The 23,166-nt window shown below is 40.6% G+C and overlaps 1 protein-coding gene across 3 annotated transcripts in view; it reads right to left on the bottom strand.

The window, feature by feature from the left end:
• Positions 1 to 22,509, bottom strand: part of LOC110494451 (zinc finger protein ZFPM1) — a 93,893-nt gene extending 71,384 nt beyond the window's left edge. Inside the window, exon 1 of one of the 3 annotated variants that reach the window (XM_021569506.3) lies at positions 22,021 to 22,509. In XM_021569506.3, coding sequence (XP_021425181.3) covers positions 22,021 to 22,060 — 40 coding nt within the window. In that variant the 5' untranslated portion in view covers positions 22,061 to 22,509. The remainder of the gene's footprint in view (positions 1 to 22,020) is intronic. The other 2 variants (XM_090205724.1, XM_090205716.1) reach the window with 2 other exon arrangements.
• Positions 22,510 to 23,166: the final 657 nt, after the last annotated feature.

Here is a 23,166-nt window from a genome sequence, read left to right as displayed (position 1 = left end):
TTTACATGGTAATTCCACAACAATAATCTATTAATAATTAATTGTGTTTGTTTATTTGGGTTTCAATAAAACAAAGAACCACTAGGCACCTTTTCCAATTGTTTTAAATTATTTTAGAAAGTACCCACTGACATCACAAAATGTCCTTGTATATACCAGGAAAAACAAGTAGAAACATAACCATGAGATAAAGTGCACATTCCTAATCCCCTAGCTTATCAATATAGTCTACACAGGTTGCACTGGCTACGAACAGACACTGTAGGTGGGTTCACGTACTAAAAGGATGAAAATGATGTTCGACATCTGATTGCCAACGGAAGTCGTTAAACCACCCGATTGTTCTTCCTCTTCCCCATTTTTACTCTCTTGTTGTTCATTGATGGTCAAGAAGGCAACTTCTTCATTTACACACTATATAAAGGAAATGAGTTTCAGCTGTGGTCATACTGTCTGACTCAATCTGCCATGTTATTCCGTCATCTCGTTTGAGCACAATTAGGTATTTCATTACGTGCACGTATCAATAAGATACTAAGAAAGGGAAAATATAAGATATAGTTTGGCATGGCATTGGAAGAAAACAAAGGGAGTGGTTAGTAACATGATGTCTGGACTACATCATCTCTCCTCACAACAGACAGACTTCTAAATGTGAAGGGGTGAAGAGTCACTGGACTTGGAGGGCTAGTAGTAAGTGGGGTGGACAAAGACACCACCTAACCCATATATGGGTCTGATTGGATCCCTATTCCCCTATGGTTTTACTGAGTACTACAGAGCATATCTTAGCTCACTTAACCATCCCCATTTCATACTGTACACTGAAAAGTACTCCTTAATGACGTGTGATATACTACCTGTGGCCCCGCAACTATCTAAATCCCCTCCGCCGAGAGAACTGTCTTTGACTGACAGGTTACTTATCAGCCACAGAGCAAGAACACACGTTTTACACGAGAGCAAAGCAAACCAGGCTAAGACCACTCACAAATAACAGGGTTGGCCTGAATGGGTCATACTGTACACATGAGAGAGAGAGAGGAGTTACTGATCCCTGGTTCCCGCCTCAGTTCAACTGGACTGGGAGAGTTACTGGCCAGGGAGTGTAGTGTATCTGCATCCCAAACAACATCCATTTCCCTACATAATGCACTACTTTTGACCACTAGAGCACTATACAGGGAAAGGGTGCCATATGGGACACATCCTATCTGGCCAGAGTGTAGTGTATGAGAGCAGACAGTGAGAGGAGCCGCTGGTCTAGACCACCTCTGTTAAGGTGGGTCCCTGGGGCAGTCTAGCATCTCCTCTTTCTGGGCCTTTGTCCCTGACGCCCTGCAGTTCTTATCGTCTATTTTCCTCCTCATTGTGTGTGTGTGTGTGTGTGTGTGTGTGTGTGTAATACAGATCGTTATGGGTGATCTGATTGGGGGTGCAGAGTCATAAGTCCATGCAACATACTGTACATGTATCATATTCTACAGGTCAAGAAGACACACTTCTGTGTACATCCCGTATCACAGTAGCGGTTGGGGGCAGGACCGTAGTGTTCCCGTTGTACTCCGATCCCTCCACCTGCCTGCCAGCTATAAAAAGCAGGTCAGGCTGGATTGTTTGCCCAAGCATTTTTATACCCCGGAACCGAACAGAGCGCTGAACACAGTAGGAGTAAATGGCCTCTCTTATCGTCTTCGCTAGGGGGAACTTGTCATAACAGCGTCACACACTACCCCCCAGCCAGCGGCCTGCCTGCCTGCCGACTCAGCCTGAGTATGGCCATGTGGCCAACGGCTACCCAGGACACGCATAGAAACACCATCTCTATCCAGACCTCTGCATCAAGACAATATATCAATGTAAAGATCTAACATACAACACCCACACAACCTTACTCCATCAATCATATCCTGAATAAAAAGCGTAATCACATCAAACCATACCCCACATAAATATCACTCATCAACTGGATAACGGACACAAAACTAAAGAATTGTTGGTCTCATTTTGCAATGTGTCCCTAACGGCTATGTATTAATTTGGTTGTTACATAGGCAGGTACAGTGTAATTACAGTTTAGGTACACATTATTAAAAAGTCCTTACAACAGACAGCAGCACCAGCAGTGTTTAGAATGGAAGGAGGGACACAGCTGTTATGTACTTGAGGAAAGGGCTCTTTGCTTTAATGTTGTGGAGGTAAAAGTCCACCTGTACTACAGGAAGGCATTAAACCACACCGAAGACAAAACACAGCAGCAGTTACTGCAAAAGTAAATAGTTTGACAAAGTACAGGTAACTGCCAAAATAATGGAAACACTTGGGTAAATGAGGGATACAAAGTATATTGAAAGCAGGTGCTTCCACACAGGTGTGGTTCCGTGTGGTTCCTGAGTTAATTAAGCAATTAACATTATATTATGATTAGGGTCATGTATAAAAATGCTGCGCAGGTCTTTATTTTGGCTACACCTCCTGGCAATGCCCCCGTCCACAGGGCACGAGTGGTCACTGAATGCTTTGATGAGCGTGAAAACGATAAACCATATGCCATAGCAGTCTCCGTCACCAGATCGCAACCCAATTGAACAATTATGGGAGCGGTGTCTGAGACAGCATTTCCCACCACCTTCAACAAAACACCAAATTATGGAATTTCTCTTAGAAGAATGGTGTTGCATCCCTCCAATAGAGTTCCAGACCCTTGAAGAATCTATGCTAAGATACATTGAAGCTGTTCTTGCTCATGGTGGCCTAACACCCTATTAAGACACTATATTTTAGCAGAGAAGTTTGGAACTCTTTCTTATTGGTCTATTAACTAATTTACCGCTTAGTGATGTCACCAGGCAGGCCAAAACTCCATCCCAATGAAAAAGGATAACATTTCAGCTCGTATTTTCAAACCGCATTATCATCATTTTCACAATTTCATAGTATTATTCCAACCTCATAGTGTGGTAATCAGTGGCGGTCGGTGGCGTTTAGGTTTATGGCATGGCTTTATTTCCATTACAGCATATTGGATGACTGTCATTCATATTCAATTCACTCAGCTCAATGTAACATAAATAGGTTTAGGCTACTACATGATACACATATTTGCTCTATACCCATCATGAGGTTGCTAATTGGTGTAATCAAGGTGACAGACAGTAGCTAGGTTTCCATTTAATTTGCAACAGATTTTCATGTGAATATTCTAAAATCTGAATAAAACATTATGCACATTTTCCCACCAGAGTAGTGTTTACATCAAAATGACATTTTGCAGATGAAAGGCTGTGCGTGATGACGTAGTGCACATAAAAAATATATTTTGCCACTGAATTCCCATGTACAGAATGAAAAACACAGGTTAAATAGGTTTCTATTGCATTTTCAACCCTACTGATGGTTTTGTCACAAAAACTGTTGCGGTATACAACAAATGTGCCCACTCTGGCCTAGGCATTGGCAATCTAGCCAAGAGCTCACAGATACAGTGCGGGTAGGCTACCTACATGAGACGATTATGGATATAATTGGAGATAGTGGCGCCGGAGAGGATGGCCGCCATTTTACGGCCTCCTGACCAATTGTGCTATATTGTGTGGGGTTTTTTGTGCTCTGATCCAAAAACAATGCTGTACATAATGTTTTGGCCATCATTTCATATGACCGAAAAGAGCTTCTGGACATCAAAACAGCGATTACTGACCTTGAGTTGGATGAGGACTTCTACTTTCTACAAATTGAAGGCTAAGGACATAATTCTCATCCCAGACCAGGCCCAAATCCCTGTCACTCGGAGGAGGCGGAGCTATAGAAGTCGGCATGAGAGATATGTAACGAGACTGCGACGGCGAGTGCATAAGTTGCCATTACCCTCCGTTGTATTGAGAAACATGCAAGCACTGGAAAATAAACTGGATGAGCTTCATTCAAGACTATCCTATCAACGTGATCAGAAGAACTACAATATACTATGTTTCACTGAGTTGTGGCTGAACAATGACATGGAAAATACAATATATTTTCTATAAATTGTCAGAACAGAACAGCTGTGTCCGATAAGCTGAGGAGAGGTGTTGTGTCACTTGGTCGACAACAATTGGTGCACAATCTGTAATATTAATGTCATGCCCTGAACTTAGTTATCTTTGTTTTCTTTATTATTTTGGTTAGGTTAGGGTGTGACAAGGGGTGGTTTGTAGTGTTTTTGTCCTGTCTAGGGTTTTTGTATGTTTATGGGGTTGTTTACTAGTCTAGGTGTTTTGTATGTCTATGGTTGCCTAGATTGGTTCTCAATTAGAGGCAGCTGTTTATCGTTGTCTCTGATTGGGAACCATATTTAGGCAGCCATATTCCTTGGGTAATTTCTGGGTGATTGTCTATGTGATGTTGCATGTTTGCACTCAGTGTTGATAGCGGTCACGTTCATTTTGTTATTTTGTTTGTTTGTTTAGTGTACTTCGTGTTCATTCGTCTTACATTAAAAGTATGTATTCACATCACGCTGCGCTTTGGTCTCCTCACTACGATGATCGTGAAAATTAAGGAAGCCTCAAGGACCACACTATCTACCAAGAGACTTTCCATCAACATTTTTTGTAGCTGTCTATTTACCACCACAAACTGATGCTCGCACTAAGACCACACTCAACAAGCTGTAAAAGGCCATAAGCAAACAAGAAAAATGGTCAACTAGATGCGGCACTGCTAATGGCTGAGGATTTTAACGCAGGGAAACCTAATTTCTACCAACATGTCTCCTGTGCAAACTGAGGCAAATAAAATAAAAAACTCTAGATCACCTCTACACACAGAGACGCATACAACGCTCGCCATCCATTTAGCAAATCTGACCATAATTCCATCCTCTTAATTCCTGCTTACAAGAAAAACTCCAACAGGACGTACGGGTGCGATGAAGCGGATGCTAAGCGGAACTCAGAATGGGGCGAAGGTTCACCTTCCAACAGGACAATTGACCCTAAACACACAGCCAAGACAACGCAGGAGTGTCTTTGGAAAAAGTCTCTGAATGTCCTTGAGTGGACCAGCCAGAGCCCGGACTTGAACCCAATCGAACATCTCTGGAGGCCTGAAAATAGCTTTGCAGCAACGCTCACCATCCAACCTGACAGAGCTTGAGAGGATCTGCAGAGAATGGAAGAAACCCCCCAAATACAGGTGTGCCAAGCTTGTAGCGTCATACCAATGCAGACTTGAGGCTGTAACCACTGCCAAGGGTGCTTCAACAAAGTACTGAGTACAGGGTCTGAATACTTAAGTAAATGTGATATTTCACAAAAAAAAAATGTTTTTATAAATTAGCAAAAATTCCTAAAAACGTGCTTTTTGCTTTGTCATTATGGGGAATTGTGTGTAGATTGATGAGAGATATATATTTTTAATACATTTTAGAATAAGGCTGTAACAAAATGTGAAAAAAGTCAAGGGCTTCGAATACTTTCCGAATGCCCTGTATGTTCCGGCATTCATCCGATGGCTTTGAGGAGTTTACCACTTCAGTCAATGGCTTCATTAATAAGAGCATTGACGACGTAGTCCCCACAGTGACAGTTGAAGTCGTAAGTTTACATACACATTAGCCAAATACATTTAAAGTCCGTTTTTCACAATTGACGAATGCACGAATGCTGCCATCAATCCATGGTTTCTGGTTAGGGAAGGTTTTAAGTCACAGTGGGTACAGCATCTCCTATACACGTCCTTACAAACTCGCTCTCTGGGTAAGCATATACAGTTGAAGTCGGAAGTGTACATACACCTTAGCCAAATACATTTAAAAACTCAGTTTTTCACAATTGCTGACATTTAATCCAAGTAAAAATCCACTGTCTTTGGTCAGTTAGGATCACTACTTTATTTTAAGAATGTGAAATGTCAGAATAATAGGAGAGAATAATTTATTTCAGCTTTCTATTTCTTCATCACATTCCCAGTGGGTCAGAAGTTTACATACACTCAATTAGTATTTGGTAGCATTGCCTTTCAATTGTTTAACTTCGGTCAAACGTTTTGGGTAAATTCACCTACAATAAGTTGGGTGAATTTTGGCCCATTCCTCCTGACAGGGCTGGTGTAACTGAGTCAGGTTTGTAGGCCTCCTTGCTCACACACGCTTATAGGATATACCACACCACAAATAGGATGAGGTCAGGGCTTTGTGATGGCCACTCAAATACATTGACTTTGTTGTCCTTAAGCCATTTTGCCACAACTTTGGAAGTATGCTAGGGGTCATTGTCCATTTGAAAGGCCCATTTGCGACCAAGCTTTAACTTCCTGACTGATGTCTTGAGATGTAATTTTAATTACACATAATTTTCCTCCCTCATGATGCCATCTATTTTGTGAAGTACACCAGTCCATCTTGCAGCAAACCACCCCCACAACATGATGCAGCCACCGCCGTGCTCCACGATTGAGATGGTGTTCTTCGGCTTGCTAGCCTCCCCCTTTTTTCTCCAAACATAACGATTATATTTTGTTTCATCAGACCAGATGACATTTCTCCGAAACGTACGATCTTTGTCCCCATGTGCAGCTGCAAACCGTAGTCTGGCTTTTTTATGGCAGTTTTGGAGCAGTAGCTTCTTCCTTGCTGGGAGGCCTTTCAGGTTATGTCGATATAGGACTCCTTTTACTGTGGATATACAGTTAAAGTCTGAAGTTTACATCCACTCCACAAATTTCTTGTTTACAAACTATAGGTTTGGCAAGTCGGTTACATCTACTTTATGCATGACACAAGTAATTTGTCCAACAACTGTTTACAGACAGATTACTTATAATTCCCTGTATCACAATTCCAGTGGGTCAGAAGTTTACATACACTAAGTTGACTGTGCCTTTAAACATCTTGGAAAATTCCAGAAAGGGATGTCATGGCTTTAGAAGCTTCTGATAGGCTAATTGACATAATTTGAGTCAATTGGAGGTGTACCTGTGGATGTATTTCAAGGCCCACCTTCAAACTCAGTGCCTCTTTGCTTGACATCATGGGAAAAATCAAAAGAAATCAGTCAAGACCTCAGAAAAAGAATTGTAGACCTCCACAAGTCTGTTTCATCCTTGGGAGCAATTTGAACCTCCAAATGCCTGAAGGTACCACGTTAATCTGTACAAACAATAGTACGCAAGTATAAACTCCATGGGACTACGCAGCTGTCATAACGCTCAGGAAGGAGATGTGTTCTATTTCCTAGAGATTAATGTACTTTGGTGCGAAAAGTGCAAATCAATCCCAGAACAACAGCAAAGTACCTTGTGAAGATGCTGGATGGGACATCGATCCCGAAGAAGTTGACCAACAACAGTGTTTTAAAATGTAAGTAAGAAATGTGCTAAATAAACTAAAGAAAAACAGTAACACAATAAAATGTAAATAAAGAGGCTCTATACAAGGGGTACCGAGTCAATGTGCCGGGGTACAGGTTAGTCGAGGTAATTGAGGTATTAATAACATGCAGGTGACTATGCATAGATAAACAGAGTAGCAGCAGCTTATGTGAAGAGTGTGAAGGAATGTAAATGTATGTGTGTGTGACGTTTTAAGAAATACCGCTACACCCTCCGACGAACCATCAAACAGGCAAAGTGTCAAGACAGGACCAAAATTGAATGCTACTACACCGGCACTGACGCTCGTCAAATGTTGCAGAACTTGCAAACTATCACGGAATACAAAGGAAAACCCAGCCGAGCTGTCCAGTGGCGCGAGCCTACCAGACAAGCTACATAACACCTTCTATGCTCGCAACACCGAAGTATGCATGAGATCACCAGTTGTACCGGACGACGGTGTGATCACGCTCTCGGTAGCTGATGCGAGTAAGAACTTTAAACAGGGCAACATTCACAAGGCCGCAGGGCCAGACGAAATACCAGGATGCGTACTCGGAGCATGCGCTTACCAGTTAGAAAGTGTCTTCACTGACATTTTTAACCTCTTCCTGATCCTGTCTGTAATACCCAAGTTTCAAGCAGAACACCCTGTGCCCAAGAACGACAAGGTAACCTTTCTAAATGACTATTTTATCACTCACATCTGTAGCCATGAAATGCTTTGAAAGGCTCACATCAACACCATCATTCCGACACCCTGGACCTACTCCAACAGATCACGCAATCTCTATTGCACACCACATTGCCCTTTCCCACCTGGACAAAAGGAACACCTGCGTGAGAATGCTGTTGACTACAGCTCAGCATTCAAAACCATACTGCCCTCCAAGCTCATCACTAAGTTAAGGACCCTGGGATTAAACACCTCCCTCTGCAACTTTTTTAACAAATCAAAAACTGAAAAATTGGGCGTGCAAAATTATTCAGCCCCCTTAAGTTAATACTGTGTAGCGCCACCTTTTGCTGCGATTACAGCTGTAAGTCGCTTGGGGTATGTCTCTATCAGTTTTGCACATCGAGAGACTGACATTTTTTCCCATTCCTCCTTGCAAAACAGCTCGAGCTCAGTGAGGTTGGATGGAGAGCATTTGTGAACAGCAGTTTTCAGTTCTTTCCACAGATTCTCGATTGGATTCAGGTCTGGACTTTGACTTGGCCATTCTAACACCTGGATATGTTTATTTTTGAACCATTCCATTGTAGATTTTGCTTTATGTTTTGCATCATTGTCTTGTTGGAAGACAAATCTCCGTCCCAGTCTCAGGTCTTTTGCAGACTCCATCAGGTTTTCTTCCAGAATGGTCCTGTATTTGGCTCCATTCATCTTCCCATCAATTTTAACCATCTTCCCTGTCCCTGCTGAAGAAAAGCAGGCCCAAACCATGATGCTGCCACCACCATGTTTGACAGTGGGGATGGTGTGTTCAGCTGTGTTGCTTTTACACCAAACATAACATTTTGCATTGTTGAAAAAAATCAATTTTGGTTTCATCTGACCAGAGCACCTTCTTCCACATGTTTGGTGTGTCTCCCAGGTGGCTTGTGGCAAACTTTAAACTACACTTTTTATGGATATCTTTAAGAAATGGCTTTCTTCTTGCCACTCTTCAATAAAGGCCAGATTTGTGCAATATACGACTGATTGTTGTCCTATGGACAGAGTCTCCCACCTCAGCTGTAGATCTCTGCAGTTCATCCAGTGATCATGGGCCTCTTGGCTGTATCTCTGATCAGTCTTCTCCTTGTATGAGCTGAAAGTTTAGAGGGACGGCCAGGTCTTGGTAGATTTGCAGTGGTCTGATACTCCTTCCATTTCAATATTATCGCTTGCACAGTGCTCCTTGGGATGTTTAAAGCTTGGGAAATCTTTTTGTATCCAAATCCGGCTTTAAACTTCTTCACAACAGTATCTCGGACCTGCCTGGTGTGTTCCTTGTTCTTCATGATGCTCTCTGCGCTTTTAACTGACCTCTGAGACTATCACAGTGCAGGTGCATTTATACGGAGACTTGAATACACACAGGTGGATTGTATTTATCATCATTAGTCATTTAGGTCAACATTGGATCATTCAGAGATCCTCACTGAACTTCTGGAGAGAGTTTGCTGCACTGAAAGTAAAGGGGCTGAATAATTTTGCACGCCCAATTTTTCAGTTTTTGATTTGTTAAAAAAGTTTGAAATATCCAATAAATGTCGTTCCACTTCATGATTGTGTCCCACTTGTTGTTGATTCTTCACAAAAAAATACAGTTTTATATCTTTGTTTGAAGCATGAAATGTGGCAAAAGGTCGCAAAGTTCAAGGGGGCCGAATACTTTCGCAAGGCACTGTACATACATACATACAGTGGGGCAAAAAAGTATTTAGTCAGCCACCAATTGTTCAAATTCTCCCATTTAAAAAGATGAGAGGCTTCATCATAGGTACACTTCAACTATGACAGACAAAATGAGAAAAGAAATCCAGAAAATCACATTGTATGAATTTTAATGAATTTATTTGCAAATTATGGTGGAAAATAAGTATTTGGTCACCTACAAACAAGCAAGATTTCTGGCTCTCACAGACCTGTAACTTCTTCTTTAATAGGCTGTCCTCCACTCGTTACCTGTATTAATGGCACCTGTTTGAACTTGTTATCAGTATAAAAGACACCTGTCCACAACCTCAAACAGTCACAATCCAAACTCCACTATGGCCAAGACCAAAGAGCTGTCAAAGGACACCAAAAACAAAATTGTAGACCTGCACCAGGCTGGGAAGACAATCTGCAATAGGTAAGCAGCTTGGTTTGAAGAAATCAACTGTGGGAGCAATCATTAGGAAATGGAAGACATACAAGACCACTGATAATCTCCCTCGATCTGGGGCTCCACGCAAGATCACACCCCGTGGGGTCAAAATGATCACAAGAACGGTGAGCAAAAATCCCAGAACCACGCGGGGGGACCTAGTGAATGACCTGCAGAGAGCTGGGACCAAAGTAACAAAGCCTACCATTAGTAACACACTACGCCGCCAGGGACTCAAATCCTGCAGTGCCAGACGTGTCCCCCTGCTTAAGCCAGTACATATCCAGGCCCGTCTGAAGTTTGCTAGAGAGCATTTGGATGATCCAGAAGAAGTTTGGGAGAATGTCATATGGTCAGATGAAACCAAAATATAACTTTTTGGTAAAAACTCAACTCGTCGTGTTTGGAGGACAAAGAATGCTGAGTTGTATCCAAAGAACACCATACCTACTGTGAAGCATGGGGGTGGAAACATCATGCTTTGGGGCTGTTTTTCTGCAAAGGGACCAGGACGACTGATCCGTGTAAAGGAAGAATGAATGGGGCCATGTATCGTGAGATTTTCCTTCCATCAGCAAGGGTATTGAAGATGAAACGTGGCTGGATCTTTCAGCATGACAATGATCCCAAACATACTGCCTGGGCAACGAAGGAGTGGCTTCGTAAGAAGCATTTCAAGGTCCTGGAGTGGCCTAGCCAGTCTCCAGATCTCAACCCCATAGAAAATCTTTGGAGGGAGTTGAAAGTCCGTGTTGCCCAGCAACAGCCCCAAAACACCACTGCTCTAGAGGAGATCTGCATGAAGGAATGGGCCAAAATACAAGCAACAGTGTGTGAAAACCTTATCAAATGTTTTCTGTAAGTCTTCACCTCTGTCATTGCCAACAAAGGGTATATAACAAAGTATTGAGATAAACTTTTGTTATTGACCAAATACTTATTTTCCACCATAATTTGCAAATAAATTCATTAAAAATTATACAATGGGATTTGCTGGATTTTTTAACCTCATTTTGTCTGTCATAGATGAAGTGTACCTATGATGAAAATTACAGGCCTCATCTTTTTAAAGTTGGAGAACTTGCACAATTGGTGGCTGACTAAATACTTTTTTCCCCACTGTGTATGTGTATATAAATACAGTGCCTTGCGAAAGTATTCGGCCCCCTTGAACTTTGCGACCTTTTGCCACATTTCAGGCTTCAAACATAAAGATATAAAACTGTATTTTTTTGTGAAGAATCAACAACAAGTGGGACACAATCATGAAGTGGAACGACATTTATTGGATATTTCAAACTTTTTTAACCAATCAAAAACTGAAAAATTGGGCGTGCAAAATTATTCATCCCCTTTACTTTCAGTGCAGCAAACTCCCTCCAGAAGTTCAGTGAGGATCTCTGAATGATCCAATGTTGACCTAAATGACTAATGATGATAAATACAATCCACCTGTGTGTAATCAAGTCTCCGTATAAATGCACCTGCACTGTGATAGTCTCAGAGGTCCGTCAAAAGCGCAGAGAGCATCATGAAGAACAAGGAACACACCAGGCAGGTCCGAGATACTGTTGTGAAGAAGTTTAAAGCCGGATTTGGATACAAAAAGATTTCCCAAGCTTTAAAAATCCCAAGGAGCACTGTGCAAACGATAATATTGAAATGGAAGGAGTATCAGACCACTGCAAATCTACCAAGACCTGTCCGTCCCTCTAAACTTTCAGCTCATTCAAGGAGAAGACTGATCAGAGATGCAGCCAAGAGGCCCATGATCACTCTGGATGAACTGCAGAGATCTAGAGCTGAGGTGGGAGACTCTGTCCATAGGACAACAATCAGTCGTATATTGCACAAATCTGGCCTTTATGGAAGAGTGGCAAGAAGAAAGCCATTTCTTAAAGATATCCATAAAAAGTGTCTTTAAAGTTTGCCACAAGCCACCTGGGAGACACACCAAACATGTGGAAGAAGGTGCTCTGGTCAGATGAAACCAAAATTTAACTTTTTGGCAACAATGCAAAACGTTATGTTTGGCGTAAAAGCAACACAGCTGAACACACCATCCCCACTGTCAAACGTGGTGGTGGCAGAATCATGGTTTGGGCCTGCTTTTCTTCAGCAGGGACAGGGAAGATGGTTAAAATTGATGGGAAGATGGATGGAGCCAAATACAGGACCATTCTGGAAGAAAACCTGATGGAGTCTGCAAAAGACCTGAGACTGGGACAGAGATTTGACTTCCAACAAGACAATGATCCAAAACATAAAGCAAAATCTACAATGGAATGGTTCAAAATTAAACATATCCAGGTGTTAGAATGGCCAAGTCAAAGTCCAGACCTGAATCCAATTGAGAATCTGTGGAAAGAACTGAAAACTGCTGTTCACAAATGCTCTCCTTCCAACCTCACTGAGCTCGAGCTGTTTTGCAAGGAGGAATGGGAAAAAAATTCAGTCTTTCGATGTGCAAAACTGATAGAGACATACCCCAAGCGACTTACAGCTGTAATCGCAGCAAAAGGTGGCGCTACAAAGTATTAACTTAAGGGGGCTGAATAATTTTGCACGCCCAATTTTTCAGTTTTTGATTTGTTAAAAAAGTTTGAAATATCCAATAAATGTCGTTCCACTTCATGATTGTGTCCCACTTGTTGTTGATTCTTCACAAAAAAATACAGTTTTATATCTTTATGTTTGAAGCCTGAAATGTGGCAAAAGGTCGCAAAGTTCAAGGGGCCCGAATACTTTCGCAAGGCACTGTATATATATATATATATATATATATATATATATATATATATATATATATATATATATTATATCACAGAGTACCAGTCAAAAGTTTGAACACACCTTTATTTTTACTACACTGTAGGATAATACTGAAGACATCAAAACTAACACATATGGAATGATCATCATCTCAACCAGCTTCATGAGATAAAAAAAAGTTAATTTGTGGCGTTTCTTTCCTTCTTAATGCATTTGAGCCAATCGATTGTGTTCTGACAAGGTAGTGGTGATAAACAAAAAATAAATGGTAAAAGACCAAGTCCATATTATGGAAAGAACAGCTCAAATAAGCAAAGCGAAACAACAGTCCATCATGACTAAGGTCAGTCAATCAGGAACATTTCAAGAACTTTCAAAGTTACTTCAAGTACAGTTGCAAAAACCATCAAGCGCTATGATGAAACTGGCTATCATGAGGACCGCCACAGGAAAGGAAGACAAAGAGTTACCTCTGCTGCAGAAGATAAGTTCATTAGAGTTACCAGCCTCAGAAATTGCAGCCCACATAAATGCTTCACAGAGTTCATGTAACAGACATCTCGAGTGATGCACCGATATTACATTTTTGGCCGATACTTGATATTTTCCTTGCCAAAAAAAAAGACACTGATACCGATAACCAATGTTTAAAATATTAGTGGCCTTTGAAGCATTCTAGTACAGTTAAATAGTTAACACACATGGACGCAGCGGTCTAAGGCACCGCATCTCAGTGCAAGAGGTGTCACTACAGTCCCTGGTTCAAATCCAGGCTGTCTCACATCTGGCAGTGATTGGCGCACAATTGGCTCAGCGTCGTCTGGGTTTGGCCGGGGTAGGCCGTCATTGTAAATAAGAATTTGTTCTCAACTGACTTGCCTAGTTAAATAAAGTTCACACACACACACACACACTGACCCCCCAAAAATTTGGTTGGCATTTACTTATGTCCCCATTACCAGTAAAACATAATCAAAAACTATTTATTTCACTTACTTGCTGCGCTGTTTCATTGTTAAACTTCTTGCTCCTACCTGAGACGCAGATGTCTCATCTAGACACCTGGAAATGCAAATGCGCTACGCTAAATGTACTCGTTAAAACTCAAACGTTCATTAAAACACACATGCAGGGTATTGAATTAAAGCTACACTCGTTGTGAATCTAGCCAACAAGTCAGATTTTTAAAATGCTTTTCGGCGAAAGCATGAGAAGCTATTATCTGATAGCATGCAACACCCCAAAATACCTGAAGGCGACGTAAACAAAAGAATTAGCGTAGCCGGCGCTACACAAATAGCAGAAATAAAATATAAAACATTCATTACCTTTGACGAGCTTCTTTGTTGGCACTCCTATATGCCCCATAAACATCACTATTGGGTATTTTTTTCGATTAAATCGGTCCATATATACCCAAAATATCCATCTATGGAAACTGTGTGATTCAGAAAAAAACACTGTTTCAAAACGCAGCGTCATTTTTTTAAATTAAAAAAGTCGATGATAAACTTTCACAAAACACTTCGAAATACTTTTGTAATCCAACTTTAGGTATTAGTAAACGTTAATAATCTATCAAATTGAACACGGGGCGGTGTATTCAATAGCTCCAAGTCTTCAAATCATGTTTGGGAAATCTCTCTTCCAAGACGTCCTGTCGGAGACCGGATGGAATGGAATCTCTCTCCTTTGTTTGACCAAGAAATAACTCCCAGGAAATTGACAAGACTGGCGACATCGTGTGGAAGCTGAAGGAATTGCAATCTCGGCCCCATTTAATTTGGTGTCCCTTAAACAATACATGCAAGTGGCGCATGGATATTTTTTTCAGTTTTCAGTGACCAGTTTTTCTTGCGCTTTTCGATGAAACACACACTCTGTTATAGTCACAGCCGTGATTTAACCAGTTTTAGAAACTTCAGAGTGTTTTCTATCCACACATACTAATCATATGCATATACTATATTCCTGGCATGAGTAGCGATTTTTAACAGAATTTTTAACAGAATGTTCGAAAAAGTAGGGGGTAGACTGAAGAGGATTTATTAATTTCTTCAGTCGTTTCATTCTCAACCAGGATTTCTATGGAACACCGCTTGGGTCTTTGCGTGTCATAAAATATATGCGTCAAGTAATACTATTTGACGTGTCAAATAAGCTTGTTGACCAATCAGGATCAGAATATGACTGCACGTCACATAATAATTTAACGCATTCACACATTTTTTTACGTAGTTATTACACAATCACTCCTATTTCATGTGTCACAACGATCCATCGATATGTATACTATGATGCTGGTAAAGTTGTCTCGCTGGTCATAAAAAAAGCTAGTTAGCGAGCTCATGGATGCAAACAATGTTCTTCCCCAAAAACATAGCAAAACGACATCTGTTTCAGTAGCTCTAGTTAGCTAGCCAACTATATAGCTAGGTGTCATCGTCTAAAATAACCTTATAAATTAAGACAGTTCTTATTTGATTAATGGTGGTCGGACCCATCTATGTGAAGCTAGCCATAATAAGGATTGGCCATAATAGTGGGCTTTGCGGTTAGCCTTCAAAATAAAAGTATGGCATAATTCTACTATTTGTATTCATTTGCATCACTGTCCATTACATACTTTTATTTTGAAGGCAAACTGAAATTCCACTATTGTGCCTAATCCTTATTGTTGCTAGCTTCACAACACATAACATGGTCCGGTCGAGCCTCACTAGCCAGATGAAGCTAGCTGGCTGTTTATAACGTTAGCTTTGGGAAACAGGGTTAAGTAGCTGGATAGCTATTTGTTTTCATGAACTGACGTTTAATTTCAATTGGTGAACAACAAGTGGCAACCTAGCTAATACTTACTCACAAGGATTCCTAAATCATTGCTAAGATTAATGAAAATTACTGCAGTTTCTACTGTTTTCAGGCTGGTTGTATTGGTGCTAGCTAGGTACGAAGCTAAAGCTAGCTACCCCAGAAGTTGCGGTCAAACAAATTATGCTTTATTACCAATGCGGTATTGTAAACACATCGTTCATGGCCGGTGTTTGCAGACATTTTGTACAGCTTTGACAGTGCTACTGTATATTTTTTGAAACGCAAAGACCCAAACGGCGTTCTATAGTATGCATGCCGTGAAGCTAATAGCAGTAACTCCGGTAGGGCAACATCTGAAAAACAGCGCACTTGATAGTCTGTACCGGTGCTTGACCAGTCGGCGAAAGCCAACATCACCCACGACAGAAAACAGTTGATTGTCAAGGGCAATGAATTCTATTATCTTGGCTTTAATGGATTTTGCCTTTGAATTGTCTCACTGAAATGTTCTTACTCTTTCAAATGACTGCTCGACTTGTTGACTGCTCGATCCACACAGAAGATATTGTGGGCTAGGTTAGTAATGCTATGTTGCACGTGTAGTGCAACATTTTATGTGGCGTCATTACGTCATCTACATTATATAGGTATGCACGTCAGCTTTGACATCAGTTTTGCACATCGGCATTAAACTAGACATCGGGCCGATACCGATGTTGGCATTTTTAGCTAATAATCATCCGATTCCCATATGTTCACCGATATATCGTGCATCCCTAATCACAACCACAGCATTCTTCAGCGATACGCCATCCCATTTGGTTTGCGCTTAGCGGGACTATCTTTTGTTTTTCAACAGGACAATGACACAACACACCTCCAGGCTGTGTAAGGGCTATTTGACCAAAAAGGAGAGTGATGGAGTGCTGCATCAGATGACCTGGACGAGCTCAACCCAATTGAGATGGTTTGGGATGAGTTTTCCTGATTGACTGATCTTCATGTCTTAAAGTAATGAAGGACTGTCGTTTCTCTTTGCTTTTTTGAGCTGTTCTAGCCATAATATGGACTTGGTCGTTTACCAGATAAGGCTATCTTCTGTATACCACCCCTACTTTGTCACAACACAATTGATTGGCTCAATCGCATTAAGGAGGAAAGAAATTCCACAAATTAACTTTTCAAGAAAGCTGTTAATTAAAATGCATTCCAGATGACTACCTCATGAAGCTGGTTGAAAGAATGCCAAGAGTGTGCAAAGCCATCATCAAGGCAAATGGTGGGAACCTTAAATAATCTAAAATATATTTTGATTCATTTAACACTTTTTTGGTTACTACATGATTCCATGTGTTATTTCATAGTTTTGATGTCTTTACTATTATTTTACAATGTAGAAAATAGTAAAAATAAAGAAAAACCCTTGAATGAGTAGGTGTGTCCAAACTTTTGACTGGTACTGTATGTAATATATACATTATATTTTATATATATTGTATAAAAACACAGAAATGTCTAAAGTTTTTGACTGCACTGGGCCTTTAAGTAAGTATTCTCTCTTTATAGGCGGTTCTTGCCTCAGAGGTCAGAGGTGAAACCGTTTACAATGGCTCCAGGGGGGCCAAAGAGCAGAGCATCACAATTCACGCTACACGGTCCCCAGAGTAAATAGCAGGAAGGTGTAATAACTCATCCACACACCAAACAGGCAACATTTCCTCTGTAACCCTGCCAACTTCCCTCCACTAACAGACCACTCACCCATTCCAATAACACTGTTCACAGTCATCAGCTCTATAGACCATAACGTAAGTGCAAAATAAACTGATACACACAACACACCAACAAGATGAGCAAATCCCTAAAAATAATGTTCTCAAACTGAACAGACTATTTAAAACCATCTCAATTCCAACTTAATCTGTCATCTAATATGTAGAAAAATCAACAACTTTAAGCATTATGCTGATGCTGTACTTTTCTCTAATCCCCCCCCCCCCTTTTAGCAGTATGAAGTTATGCTCTTGATTTTTCGCCCCCCCAAAAAACACATTCAAGATAATCATCGATGAACACAAATTTCCCTGCATCTCAATGGTATCTTACATGGAATCTACACTGAGTAATATGTGGTATTAGTTTTAATTAAATTAATCATCTACAATGCTTGTTAGGAAAAAAAATGGGGCGGGGAAAAAGATGAGGTTGAATGAGGGAGGGAGAGAAATGCATTCACACCTATCATCTAATTATACAACAACATTAATCACATTAACGGTGGAACTGATTGCCAGGGTCCAGGCCTTGCTGCTCCTACGTGTCGCTTTGCTATTGCAGTGGAGTCTTAGCTCCTGCCTGCTCTGTGCTGATAACAACTCTAATCATACTTGGCAATCTCTATCTGCACCGGAGATCGGCCCCCAGGGCTTATCAAAAGTTCACATCGAGCTAAAAGCAGAACAAATAAGGAAAAACACACAAGAGAAAGCCACCAAGGCGCTGTGTGTATATATGGGCATATGGGTTTATGAGTGTGTGTGTTTGTCTGACACAGTGGTTTTCTTTGGTACTGGCTTGGGAAGATTGGATCAATGTTTCAATTGTATAACTATGAAACTGTCATGTGAACCAGAAAGTTAAAAGTATGTCAGATAATATAGAAAAGGGTTACAATCATCCATACAAATGTTACAAATATAAAATCTAAATTAAAAAGTTGATGCATAAAGAAACTTCCATGGTCTGAAGAGATAAGGTCAATGGGTAATTCAGAGGTGGCTGAACCTATAGACATGGCATCATGGTTTCTATAGGAGGCCATGCATTATTCATGGTGACCTCTGAGCTTTACCCGTGATGTCATGAGGGCAGAGCTGCAGAGAGAGTTGCAGCTGTATCTGTGGATCTGCCTGAGCTTATCTACCAGTGATCAGCAGGCGGCCTTATCAGCCCTGCACATCTCAGAGGGGAAGCTGCCTGCTTTTAAACCTACAATACATCCATCTACCATGTCTGTATTCCAGGCTCTTTTTGTTGTTGCCTTATCAGACCTACCATCCCTGTTTCTGGTCTTATCCTCTTCTCCCACTTTTTAAAGTATCTAGAGATACCCCCAGCTAGTCCCAAACAACAACACAAACACAACAAAGATGAGAATGCAGCAGCCGAATGTAATTATAATGCAAGCTCCATCCCAATCGCCTTCATCTGTCTCATGCTCATAATATCGGAGAGCGATCGCCGCCCTGCTTATCCTGTCTCCCATCTCAACCGCCAAAATAAAAGCCCTGGGATCCGGATGCAATGGGTTGCATGCATATCTTTCCATCAAGGAGGGATGGATAATCAGTTTGAGAGATCTTCACCGTTGGGAAAATGACGCACAAAAGAAGCAGACAAATATCTAACCTGAATTTAGGCTTTCAGCTTCCGTAATGCTGGACACAACATTTGTTGTTGGACCATCATTCCAAATGTTGTTACCATCATTCCAGCAAATGTGCTATAACCATAACATAAAATACAGGCTGGTACAAAGAAGCAAGCTTGTGATGCTTATGGAACAATATTGTGGAAGTAATCCAACCCCAAGTCTTTATCAACACTCCTCCTCCATTAAAATGTCTGCCAAGGCACAAGAGAATCATGGGACTTGTTTCTCTGTGCACCGTCAAGAGGCCGGGGAAGCATGATGGTGTAAGAACTGATAAAGACAAAGGCTATGACAACCCTGAGACGCATACATCCTTTCCAGGGTCTGGACTATATCCACATTCCACGTGAGACTGATGTGTGATCAGTTGATAGAACACTATTGATAGACCACTATGAAAAGGAAATAACAAATATTGTTTTTTTTGTATTATTTAAATTACAACTAGCTAGCCTACAGAACATCAACAACATAACATGAAGAGGATTTGACTTATAGTCAAAGAGCCTTTTCCAGTGGCTGCTTTGATGATGGCATGTTGCAGATCCTATTTGGAGTAGATTTGGGCCATTGGCATGAACGCCCAATGGTGTGCCTTTTACTAGAAGCTTTTTATGAGCACTTTAAACACAGTGCCTAACATATACTAATGTTACCTTATGTGATTTCTCTTTCCTTTTCAAGAGTCGCTTTCTGCTTTATTTTTGAGCAGCCCTTCCAAACTCAACCTCCAAGATATTGCTACTGTGTTTATCAGACCAAGGCATCTCTTCTGGATGAAGAACTGAAACAGCGCATGGCAACAGAGAAAAACAACTTCTCAGCAGTAGTCAGTAAGTGAGGGTGTGTGTGAGAGAGAGAGTAAATATTATTAATATTTTCATTAACTGCATAATCATGCAAACCTTCACACAATTTGTAAACAGGAAGAACTTGTCAAGCAAGGAGACCAAGCACCAGACCAAAATAAAAACAATTTTAAATGGAAGCCTATGCATTACAGTTAAAAGGATAGATGAAAAAATATCCTATTGTAACCCACTATCAGCAGGCAAGATCAGCTAGGCGCGCTATCTGGTGTCCCATCTCTGGAAAAAGAACAGTAAAGCCTGGGGAAAATGCAACGTCAGCCTCAGACAGAAAACAAATAAAAAAAGATCAAATTTTAATCTTTATCTCGTCTGAGATCGGATCGCTGTATATCTGTGTTCACATCGCCTTTTTCAGAGAACAGTGACGTTTCCACAACAGAATTAAACAGGAAACCACTGTTTCAGTTCAGTTGCCAATGGACAAAACGTTTTTAAAAGAGCAAATTCAACTTTTTATTAAGCCTACAGCAACTGTAAATAAAGTAAAGAGAGACTGCAAGTTAGGCTAAATGGCCCTAACTAATTAGGTAACACAACGTTTAAACCTCCCGCGATAGACCGCATTAACCATTTTTCAAATGTAACCTAGCCTAGATCTAAATGAATAATAGCTTTCACTCTATGATGTTTCACATTGTTTAATCATTTATTGCACACTCTCACTGTGGAGAGTTGAGCTGGAAAGCCTGCAGATGTTGCTTGCCACTGAGTGAGATGTGCTTTACATCACATTTAAAATAAAACATGACATTATTTTGAAATAATTTTGAATATATATGCTATAGTATGGCCTATTTAGCATTTATAATAGTAGGCTAGCCTACGAGCTCAATGTTATGCTAGCTGACTATATTTTAAAATTGGTTTGTGTCAGTAGCCTAGGCTATCAGTAAAACTGTTGGCTACCCTACACAAAATGAAAAAACTATGCACATTTTCACAAAATCCTTAAAATATATTGTTACATAATAACATTTTTAAATTAGGTTTGCAGGTAAATGCTAGAAATATTATTTTGGTCACTGCTGAATTTCACAAACCTGTCAACACCTGTCAAAGTGTATATATATATATATATATATATATATCACACTCACAACTGCACAATGACACTTAAAGGGGAAATCTGCAGTAGCTACATACATTTTGTTGACTTAAAAATCAATATTTACCCATTGATTCTTGAAGAATATAACTTATACATGCCTCATGAGATTAGTTCAACACTTGTACCCCATCACTGTACATACCATCACTGTACATACCCTACATTACTCATCTCATATGTATATACTGTACTCTATACCATCTACTGCATCTTGCCATCTTTATGTAATACATGTATCACTAGCCACTTTAAACAATGCCACTTTTATATGTTTACATACCCTACATTACTAATCTCATATGTATTTACTGTACTCGATACCATCTACTGCATCTTGCCTATGCCGTTCTGTACCATCATTCATTCATATATCGTTATGTACATATTCTTCATCCCTTTACACTTGTGTGTATAAGGTAGTTGTTGTGAAATTGTTATGTTAGATTACTCGTTGGTTATTACATCATTGTCGGAACTAGAAACACAAGCATTTCGCCACACTGGCATTAACAGCTGCTAACCATGTGTATGTGACAAATCAAATTTGATTTGATCAGAACCCAAAATATAAGATGGTTTTGAGATATTCCAATGTTTGTAAACAAAGTACTTGTAAACAAATGCTGTATAGCCTCAAAACATGGTTACAACATGGTGACCCCTCCTTGCATCCATAGCTCCTTGAGAGTGGTTACATTTATCCAGCCCCATCCCTGTTGTTTAGCGAAACAGTAGCGGGGAACTCGCTTTGTTATTGTTTCAACAGCTGATTGCCGCTTTAAAGATAAATGTGAACTTATTTGTTCTTACGTTTGATCTGCCGGGGTTTGCTCTGCTTCCTTCGGGACATGGCTTTATCCTGTTCTTGTTCAGCTGAAAATAAGTGATCTTCTTCCCAAGAAGACCTCTACTAGCAATGAAACACAGCTCGATCTCCACCCGGAGATATCCGCATGACCTGCACTTTGATATTATTTGACGCGCGATAACTACCTGTGGTCAAGTAAGCTTTAGTTAATTTTAAATGTCTTCCCAGATGTGCGGTCTTCTCCTAGCTCTTCCTCCTCTTCCTTGTGATGTCTTGACTGTCACCGAAGGGATGCCAGTGCCTGCAGTTGTGTCGCTATCATTATTGTATTAAATGTTGCCGCTTGATTGTTTTCGTTTTTCCTTTATGTTTTTCCCTAGTCCGCTCCACGCTCTAGTACAGGCAGCCAGTATCAATGGAGCGCGAGCATGACACTAAACAGTACAGCTGATATGGAGACATGACACGCCCCTCTAACGCCACCTGCGTCTGACGTAGATGTAGCGTCTCGATGATGGGCGTCAACAGTTGGCCCCCAAATCCTTGATTGTATACCTACTTAGATTTTATCCATTTATTACGTTTATTTTGACTGTTTATCTTAACTTATCTAGGTTTATCTGGAAGGTTTATCAAAAACTTAAATTATTCTGGCATTTATAATTGCATAATCTGGCAATAGTAGCCTATGATTCACAGCAAATCTGTAGCCTATCTTTATAATGTACAAACTATAAGGCTATTAGTCCATCCCTTGTAATTTGCCTACAAGATAAAAGACAGTTATGATAATATTGAAGTTGATGAGAAATTAAGACATGGGAAACCTTGCATAAGGAAAGTATTTTAGGATAATACAGTGCCAAGGACTGCGGGTCCCCCCTCTCCTTCTCCGTGGCCTACCCGAGTAAGACATTTAAACATGTTGACCCTCACAAGGCTGCTGGCCCAGACGGCGTCCCTAGTTTCGTACTCAGAACATGCGCAGACCCGCTGGTTGGTGTGTTTACGAGCATATTCAATCTCTACCTATCCCAGTCTGCTGTCCCCATGTGCTTCAAGATGGCCACCATTGTTCCTGTACCCAAGAAGGCAAAGATAACTGAACTAAATGACTATCACCCCGTAAAGCTCACTTCTGTCATCAT

Source organism: Oncorhynchus mykiss, chromosome 2, assembly GCF_057628025.1.
Source record: "Oncorhynchus mykiss isolate SJ-2025 chromosome 2, ASM5762802v1, whole genome shotgun sequence".
NCBI lineage: Eukaryota > Metazoa > Chordata > Actinopteri > Salmoniformes > Salmonidae > Oncorhynchus > Oncorhynchus mykiss.
Note: the sequence above shows the minus strand (reverse complement) of the source record. Positions and strands in the feature narration are given on the sequence as shown.